The 9366-nt window shown below is 47.9% G+C and overlaps 1 protein-coding gene across 1 annotated transcript in view; it reads left to right on the top strand.

The window, feature by feature from the left end:
* Positions 1-1813, top strand: part of PPIL6 (peptidylprolyl isomerase (cyclophilin)-like 6) — a gene marked incomplete at its 5' end in the record, with an annotated part of 8683 nt that extends 6870 nt beyond the window's left edge. Inside the window, 2 exons of the mRNA XM_010161812.1 lie at positions 6-115; positions 1702-1813. Of these exons, the coding sequence (XP_010160114.1) occupies positions 6-115; positions 1702-1813 (222 nt within the window). The remainder of the gene's footprint in view (positions 1-5; positions 116-1701) is intronic.
* Between the last annotated feature and the right edge of the window lie 7553 nt (positions 1814-9366).

The raw sequence follows: 9366 nt of genomic DNA, 5'->3' as shown, positions 1-9366 counted from the left end.
ACAAGGGAAGAGGAGTCCTTGGGATGGCCAACAAGGGCCGCCACAGCAACGCCTCCCAGTTCTACATCACCCTCCAGCCAGCCCCCTACCTCGACAGAAAATACGTGGCTTTTGGGTAGGTACGCCGGAGCCTGCCGTCACTGTGCTGCGTGGGAGGTCACCCCGGCCCCGCCAGACACGGCTGCCCGGGAAGAAGCGTCCGTGAAATCCCTACAGCAGCTGCAACGTGGATGCCTCTGGCCATGAGGAGGATGGATAAGTTAGATATGAAGTATCTAGTGACACCCATCCCGCCCTTTCTCTGCCCTGGCCTGGCTCGAGCTGGGAAACCCTATGGCAAAGCTGCCGGGGCCTCTCCAGGACGCAGGGTACAAATCCATGCCTGCACAGCTCGGTAGGGGCCGAAGGTGGGCTCTGACGGACAGGGGGGTGTTCAGCAAAGCCTCACGAGCTGAAAGAAGTTACTTGAGCAAATGCATGTTGGGAGTTTGTTCTCGGTAGGTTAATGTATAGGGCTGGCCCTGTTAAGATTTTTAGATTTTCAGGCATGTAATAAGGAAGATTACTGCTCTGAGCAGTTTGCTTGGTGTAAGAGAGCAAAATATCATAGAATCATAGAATGGTTTGGGGTTGGAATGGACCTTAAAGACCATCCAGTTCCAACCCCCCTGCCATGGGCAGGGACACCTTCCACTAGACCAGGTTGCTCAAAGCCTCATCCAGCCTGGCCTTGAACACTTCCAGGGATGGGGCATGTATGTATTACCAGAGAGAGAGAAATGCACAGCGCAGATTCCGTGTACCCACCTCATGGAGAAAGGCAGCATTTTTAAAGGGAATGAAAAGCATTAGGTGTCTAACCTACAGAGAACAAACCTGAAGCGGTTGCTGGCTGGATATATTTATAACCAGCGGCATTCACCTCCAGCTTCTGCCTTGCCACCACACTGTGTAATCTGAAGGGTGTGGGATCCATGATCCTATAGCCAGGCCCTCTTAAATCAGAGTGGGAGTTTAATCCCGAGGGAGCAACAAGCAGCCACTGCATATGATGAGGACAGCCAGGCACTTTCCAGCTCTGCGCTGGCCCAGTCCTTGTGACGTCCCTGCTGGGGCAAGGGCCACCTTGCAGCATCCTCCCCGCTTGGTACCACTGTGCTGGATGGGATGGAGTGGGATGGGATGCAGTACGCAGCTTCCCGGAGCACTACTGGCATCCATCGCCATGCCAGCAGCTCCGGGATGCACAGCTCGTGCTCCCAGCATGGGTGCAGGTGGGCTGAATCGTAAAGATTGCAAAATGTAGGATTGCTTTCAGGATTGAGACTGGCTCTGTGAAGGAAGGAAGGAAATGAGAGTTCTCAGGGAGTCACTTTTAATACTGTCACTTCCGACAGCATGTCTCCTGGATTTTTCTCCTCAAAAGTAATGGCCATTTGTAGCTGGGGCACGCTGATCTCTTTAAATAAATGTTGCTGCATAAAGCCACGGTATTTTCACCTCTCTTTAAGTGCCAAGTAGAGGCTACTTAATGAAGAACTGATGGCATCCACGACTCCATCGCTTTTTAAAGAGCAGAGCGGGTGCAGCTGCTCAGTAGGAAACCAGTGCCTGGGTATGTTACGGCCCCGCACAAGCCAGAGGCTGCAGAGATGGCTCCGGATGGAGACGAATCATCTGTGCATTTTCTCCCTCCTGCAGGCAACTGATCGAGGGCACGGAGGTGCTCCAGAGGCTGGAAGTCGTACCTACGTACAACGAAAGGCCTGCGGTAGCCTGCAAGATTATTAACTGTGGGACCTTCGAGCTGTGATCGCCAGCTGGTTTTCCTGCCTGCTGTAAGGCAGAGCACTCTTTTCCGCTCAGCTTTTTACAGACCTCGATGGCTTTCACTTAAGGCAAAAATAAAAGCACTTCTTGCACACGGGAAAGGCTTGGAAACGTTCTTTTAAAAAGCACTTTTACAGGACCATAGAGAAAGACTTGTGAATGTCTCTCAGTGCCAGTCGACAGTCTGGGAAATGGTGTTAATGCGATTATATATCATATAGTGACAAGCAGATAAAATGCACATATGGCTAAAGCACGGGTGGGCAGATGGCTGCACATCTGTAGGGATAAAGCTAACTGTTCCTGGCTAAATTCTGCCTCTACCATAACCTCCACAGCACAACGGCCCCGCCAGGTTTGCCCCATATAGCTCGTACATACCAGATGTAGTCTGCATATGGCAACTCGGGCATCTCAGGGGAAAGCAGGGAAAGATACTCTTGCAGGGCTGCGGCCCCTCCGAACACCATACATTTGATCCTGCACTGACTACGATAAACTGAAAGTAATGCCCTTGAAATTAGGTTGGGCTGCACCAGGCTCAGACCAGGAAATGCTAGAGCAGGCGTAAGCTTTAGGGAATTATTTTTGACTGATGGTCTCAAATAATGAAAACGTGACTCTTGCCACTAGACCAGAGAAAAGTACTGTTTATAAAGTTACTGCAAGCCAGGAAGCGTCAAGGTTACGTGTGGATGCAAACATATAATACACAATGATGGCCAGTGTCGGTGACTTCTTACATGAGAGGGATCTCTGCTGTACACGGATGCCTTCAGCAGAGGATGGCAGGTAAGCATGAAAAGAAGAGGTGTGGAAGATCAAAATGCAGCCTGGAAAGAGAGGCCATAAGCAAGTGCCTTGGAAGTTCAGAGCAAAGAGCATCCATTCGTTGGGCTCGGACGCAGATACAAGGCTAACCCCGCCCCGCGGTGCCAGGGCTACACACGGACACCCCCTGTGTACAGCTCTCTCGCCTCCGTTTCCAGCGCTGAGAAGGACGCTGCGCTGAGTGATCGGTGCTCCTCGGCTCGCCGCACGAACCCAAACGGTTCATCGAACCCCACAAAACAGCGCCAGTGCGAGATGGGAAAAGCTCAGTTAGAGAAGTGTTGGGAGAGAGCTAATTTTGTCTGAACTTAAGCCCGTGGATTTCCTGAAAAGAAACAATATCTTAAATTTATTTGCTAAATGGGAACAAATTTAACAGATCAGCAGAAGTTTAACTGAATGTCTGAAGAGGGCGTAGACCTTGAGTGATCTCCACATGCTCCGAGTATAGAGATTGTCTTAATTTCAGCAAGGAGATTTAGGGTTTTCTTTACTTACGGTATAAACCAGAAAGATTCTTTAACCTAAAATACCTTTATGTGTCTGTAGCTAGCTAAGGAGCCTTTAACACATTTTGTCCTTTTATTTTCTAAAGCATTCTGTAATCAATCAGTAGACTACTATAAAGGAACTACATCTTCCGTAGGAACATTCAAATCAATTAGACTGCCTAGAGACTACTTATTTTCACTTCATAGTTCTGGGTCAAAGAGAAAAGCACAGTCTTGTGTTTTCTTCACAATATAACACACTTCCTGACAAATTACTTTTCATAAGTAGTAGGGACTATTGTTATGAAAGGATACAGCTTCCAAGCTCAGTATTGGGATGGAGGTTGGTGGCTCTTACTTCTTGCAAGGACTTTAAATTACATTCAGATGTTTAAAGATAAAAGTCTGAGGAGTAATTTTAGTTCTGCATGTTACAGAGGACAGTGCTAAGAGACCAATTAATTGACCTTCTATTTGCTGTTGGCTTGGTTGCCCACGGCAGATCTGCTCTGTACTGCGGCTGCACACCGGTGTCCCCAGAAGGGACCAAGCCAGAGCACAGCAGTCCAAACGACCTGACGTGAGCAGCCGTCAGAGCACAGGAACTCACGCTCCGGCAATGGGCAGTGGCCGGGATCCCTCAGGGCAGACAGACGCCCCATCACATCAAGTATCAGCAAGCTGATCCCGTGCCGAAGGCCAGAGCCCTGGTAAGAAGTATGATGGCTGAATGTACGACAGGCAGGGTGTTGTACACTCGGGATCTAGGAGAGCCGCACAGGGTGACTGGGCAGGGGACAACTGGTTGAAATTGGCCACGTGAAAAACATTATAACGAGAAGAGAAGAGTACAACCAGGAAATGTCAGGCATCATGATCCTTCAGCCAAGCCACAATTACTGTATTTGCATTGGTCACGACAGGACGTTCTGCCAGAAAAAATGTGGTAACAACTTTCATCCAGTATTAAGTTTTGAGTGTGTCTTTCAACCCTGGTTCCCCACTGCCTGCAAGCTGGATACACTTGAGGAGACCAAGGCAATGAACAGTGAAAAAGGATAGGAAGAATCTCCTTAATCTCAGTCCAAAATGATGCTTTGTGCTGTATTTTCTACTGTAACTTACTGGCCTCCTGTGAGAGAGCCAGACCAGAGAAGTGGTGCGTACAAGCAGCCACAGGACATGCAAGTCCAGAGGCCAGCCATGGGTCTCCAACAAGCCGGGGAATTCAGGGGTGGTCTGCAGACGGGGAGGTGACGTCTTCCATTGCCAACTGCTGGTTTTGGAGAAGTACCCTTCCCAGCAACTGTATAAAAACACTCCTTTTTATAAGGGGCAGATTGGCAGCAACCTGCATCCTGCAAAAACTATTATTTTACGGGATTACGGAGTGTTTTACTTACTTAATGTGTCACTGCTGTAAGAAAAATTGCCATCTTTCAGGTTTTGCTTCATTACAGTTTTATGCTGAGCTTCTTACTCCAGCAAACCAGTCTCTCAGCTCTAAATAAAAAGTGATGAAAGAAGCCGTTGGACAATATACACAGTCATTTTCTTCATACAAGCGTATGTGTTAAAAGCCCAGGGACGGCGTGCTAATAAACCATGGACAGTAGGCCCCAGTCGTCACCCCTTACTACCTCAAGCTCTGAGCAGACAAAAGCTGGAGGATGAAGTCACTAACCACAATGTAGTTTACCTAATCTGAGGTCAGAATGTTTCTGAATCTGGCCCAGGAGGGCTGCTAAGGTCAACAGAAATCGGTAGTGTGATCAGTATCTGCGCTGACCTGGGGAAGCCCTGGGATCTCTGAAGCATATGTTCATTTAAATTATATCAGGCGAGCCTAAGACAACGTATTTCATGTTCCTACAGACAAGCCTCACTTTCCCTTTTAGACTGCCATGGCTACAGCTCTCTGCTGTTGTCCCTTGTACCCTTATTGCTTGGGATACACTTAACCACTGTTGACCCCCAGCTGGAAGTCAGAGACCGAAGAGCTCCTGCCAGCGATTCCAGGGAGAAAAAAGGTGCTCCAAAGGACGGGTTTTGATAGAACTTCACTGAGAATACCAACTATGCAGCGTATCAGATGGGCCAGAACGATGTGATACAGCTACTGCATGAAACAAATGGGTAAGTGGAATGATTTAACAAACAATATAAAGAATCTTCACACTGTAATTCTGGGAGGGTTTAGGACCTAAGAAGCAATCATGAATGGCCAGCTCAACAGAGATCAATTGTGCCCGCACCTCAGATGCTGCAAGGGAAGAAGCATGATCCGGATCATCAGTCATCAGGGCGCTGCAAGAGCCAGAGGGACCCAAGACCAGGCATGAGCAGGACTGCAGCACCCGTGGGGTTGCAGCTCAGGCAGAGGCCAGAGGCAAAAGCCTCAGCCTAAAAACATCTACTGAGAAGTTAGGGAGCCCCTGCTGAGGTTCCTTCTCTTGAAAAGCTGCCAGGCTGGCCGCGGCACCTTTTATCAGCCAGCCAGCCTTGAGTGCACAGCTCAACTTCCAGGCGCAGGGGGAACGCTCCAGCCCTGGCACAGGCCAGAGCCACTGCTGTATGACACCATCACCAACAGAAAAATGCATGTTGCAAACATGGCACACGGATATACCATCGCAAGAAGACTCCGTCTAAATATTAGCCTTATTTTTCTTTGGTTACCTAAACCAGCCTGACCTCGGTCTGTGGTTGGTCCCAGGGGCGCAGGTGAAATGGTTATTCCTTCTGCCCCATCTCGCCTCTACCCATTGCCTTCCATTCTTCTTCTCAAAACACCTCTCTTTGGCTTGCCTTAAAGCATTGGCCTGTGCCACTATCTCTAAAAGAGCTAAGAAAAATCTTTTAGCGTTATCACATCCTCACGACCACTCCACATGTATATTATAATCCATTCCTGATGTTAAAAGCAGCCTTTCCACCCCTCCTGGTGCCTGTACCGCAGGACGCTCGAAGGGGCACCAGGCACAGCTCCACCTTGCTCGCCTCAGGCAAGCGGGTTGTACAGTGCCAAAGTTCTCACCCAGGATTTCTGCTGGGGACAGACCCACGGGCACCTCAGACGCACATTTAGATGTCCTACAGCACGGAATCGCAGCCCCGTGCATGCTCTAGGGCTGTGTCCAGACACACCTTTACAGCGGGATTTACTCCCGTGACTGTTTCACAACGCAAGGATTAACCAAGGTCAAGAAGCTCTGAGCGCGGGAATCGATGCATTATATTTCTGCATGAGCACAGAGGTGGTGGGCGAATGGCACCAGAATCCAATACCGCATTGTTATGCAGCCGTATGAAATACCCCAAAACCAATTTGGATGGTGTATCTTTCATGTTAAAACACCCACCGTGTATTTACACTTCACACACACTTCTCTTTCCATGTACATGAAATTACAACTTAGAAATGAGAACAGATGTTTACAAATTGAACAAAATATGTGTTCCCTTCAGTTTATCTACTGATTTTTTTTTCATTTATTGCTATCATCCCAAACTGCAGGACACTCCTCCAGAACCTCTTCAAAAGCCCCATTACCACATCTTCACAGAATCACAGAACGGTTTGGGTTGGAAGGGACCTTAAAGACCATCCAGTTTCAACCCCCCTGCCATGGGCAGGGACACCTTCCACTAGACCAGGTTGCTCAAAGCCTCATCCAGCCTAGAACCTTGAACACTCCCAGGGGTGGGGCATCCACAGCTTCTCTGGGCAACCTGTCCCAGTGCCTCACCACCCTCTCCAGGAAGGACTTCTTCCTTACATCCAATCTAAATCTGCCCTCTTTCAATTTAAACCCATTACCCATTATCTTGCCAAGCACCAATCGATACAACATGATCTGCTGCAAATCCTGGCTGTTTGCTACATTTAAAACATGTTCTCCTAAAATGGACATCTGCAGACCCTTAGGTTTTACCCATTTTTGCCAAGGACTTCACATAGATTTCCAGTAATGCAGTGCCTGGAATTCCTTATAGATTCAAAAGAGAGGTAAATGCCTTACTAACCTCTACGTACATAATAGCGCAATGAAAAATGAATACAATGATGAATGTGATATTTTAAATCCAACAACAACAACCCAGACTGCCGTGATCCTGCTGAGCGTAAGCTACAACAAAGTCCCAAGAGGCTGACTTTAAGAAAAAACAGGCAAACCACATTTATTATTCACTTGGATTCCCACCAGCCCCCAGAATTCCATGACAGGCATGTTTTCCCTCACTTGTGGGGATGAGCTATAGCTGTCATTCTTGCCCTGCTGGGTAAAATCTTAGCTCTGTTTTATTATGTACTCCATTGTCTCCCAGTTTTTCCCTATATATGCACTCTGATTAGACTTTTGCCTTTTATCAACCACATTTACCATATGTCCTGTTTGTTTTCTTTCTCAAAGGAGAGATTTTTAGTATGAAATGCAGACTGCAGCAGCCACAACACTTTGTGTGTCCAGCACATCAACTGAACCGCCACGGCACCCCTCATAAAGCACTCTGAAAACTGCTGAAGATATCACAACCCAGAAGAACTGCAAAAAGGAAAACTCAAGTTCAAATAATGCCACATCTCCAGTGAAATCACAAGAGATCCTGTGACTCAAGCCCTGATCCCAGTAAGAGCCCCTTGTCCCAGGACATAAAAATCACCGCAGGCATGGCTAGGAGAGATGGAAGCAGAAGCCCTAGGAAACTCCCAGGTTCAGTGCTCACTGTAGTTCTGGTTACGTCTTAATATCTATTTATGCTGCTCCTCAATTTATTTTACATGGTTCTTATTCAAAGTTAGAATGAAAACATAGTATTTTAATAATGAATGTGAAAATTGTTTCTTCTCATTAAAAAGCCAGCAACTTTAATCATACTGCAGGAGTAACAACTATTTCTCACTAACACTCCAGTAAAACGTCCATGCAGAATGAAGGACAACTGAAGTGAGCGTGTGACTCCAGTCACCTTGTCGCTTTTCAGAACTGAATTCAGACGACACCGACACTGACACGTTTGGTCATTTCACTGCAGCTGCTATGAGGTTCCTCTTCATATTGCAGAATTGATTTTCTGTTGTTTTCTTTGCAGACCTTTTTTAAACGTATTCATTCTAAGACTCCTTTGCGGGAAGGCAAAGCATTAGCCATCCTGCCCACTAGCAGAAGCACCACAATATAGGGAGGTACAAGCAGAAAGCTCAATACCCAAATCATGTATTAACAACAGTTCTACAGGTCTTTCGGAGCTCACACAGTAATCATGATAGGTACCTTGCCTTAAAGTTTCTGAATTTGTATTGGTCTCTTGGCTCTTGGCAATAAAACACCTTCAGGAAAGGAAGTAAACTGGAAGAGATTTATTCAGCAATTTCCTCTTTACTGCTCAAGTCCAGCTCACACTCAGGAGAAAGAGGGGAGAATTTTCCTGATCCTAACTCTCCTCTTCCATCTGTCAATTCCAACGGTGCCTTTCTCAAATCAGGACCATACCAAAACCTGCTTTATTGCTCTAGCTTGGCTCTCCTCGATTACAAGCAGGCATGAATGTTTGCCTGGGTTTCCCAACATCTGCCTGCGCTGGCAGCGTGCAAAATGTTGAGGCAGATTTACACAAATGAATTTTTATTTGCAGAGTCCCCTGCTGATGATATGCACCGACTCCAGTTGCCTTAGGAGTAGGGGCCGGGGAAAGGAATAGGCAGAAGGGGAAACTCTAATCTGTGACGGTATCCCCAGCCACCTTCTCCAGGCGCTCTCAACTGCGCAGCTGGATGTGACCGGAGTGAAGATGAAGGTGTAATTTTTACCATGCTTCCCCTCTAGTACTACAGACGTTTCGGCACGGACCTACGCAAGCTCCCAGCGTGTTGCTCCCAACTGCCATGGCACTAGCGCTGGCCGGAGCACAGCTGGGACAACCTGCGACCCTTTCGCCCCGACTGCGAAGTTTCGTGTGTGATTATTACCAGTATTTTATTTAAACTACCAACACGTGCTATTCTCATTTTTTTCAGGGTAGAAAAGGACGAGGGGGGAGGAGGTGAACCTCACACCAGTGGCAGTCGCCCTGCGAAAGAACTCCACCTCAAAACACCGCACCGGAGCTGGCGTTGGGGGCAGGCGCTCCGGGGCAGGTGCCTGAGGCGCCGTGCGAGAAGGGCAGCGAGGGGGCAGCAGCGCTGCCCACCACCTTCAGGGCGACAGGCCGC

This window comes from Eurypyga helias, unplaced genomic scaffold (genome assembly GCF_000690775.1).
Source record: "Eurypyga helias isolate BGI_N326 unplaced genomic scaffold, ASM69077v1 scaffold41251, whole genome shotgun sequence".
Lineage (NCBI taxonomy): Eukaryota > Metazoa > Chordata > Aves > Eurypygiformes > Eurypygidae > Eurypyga > Eurypyga helias.
The sequence above is the reverse complement of the archived record's forward strand: the minus strand, read 5'-3'. Positions and strand labels throughout refer to the sequence as shown.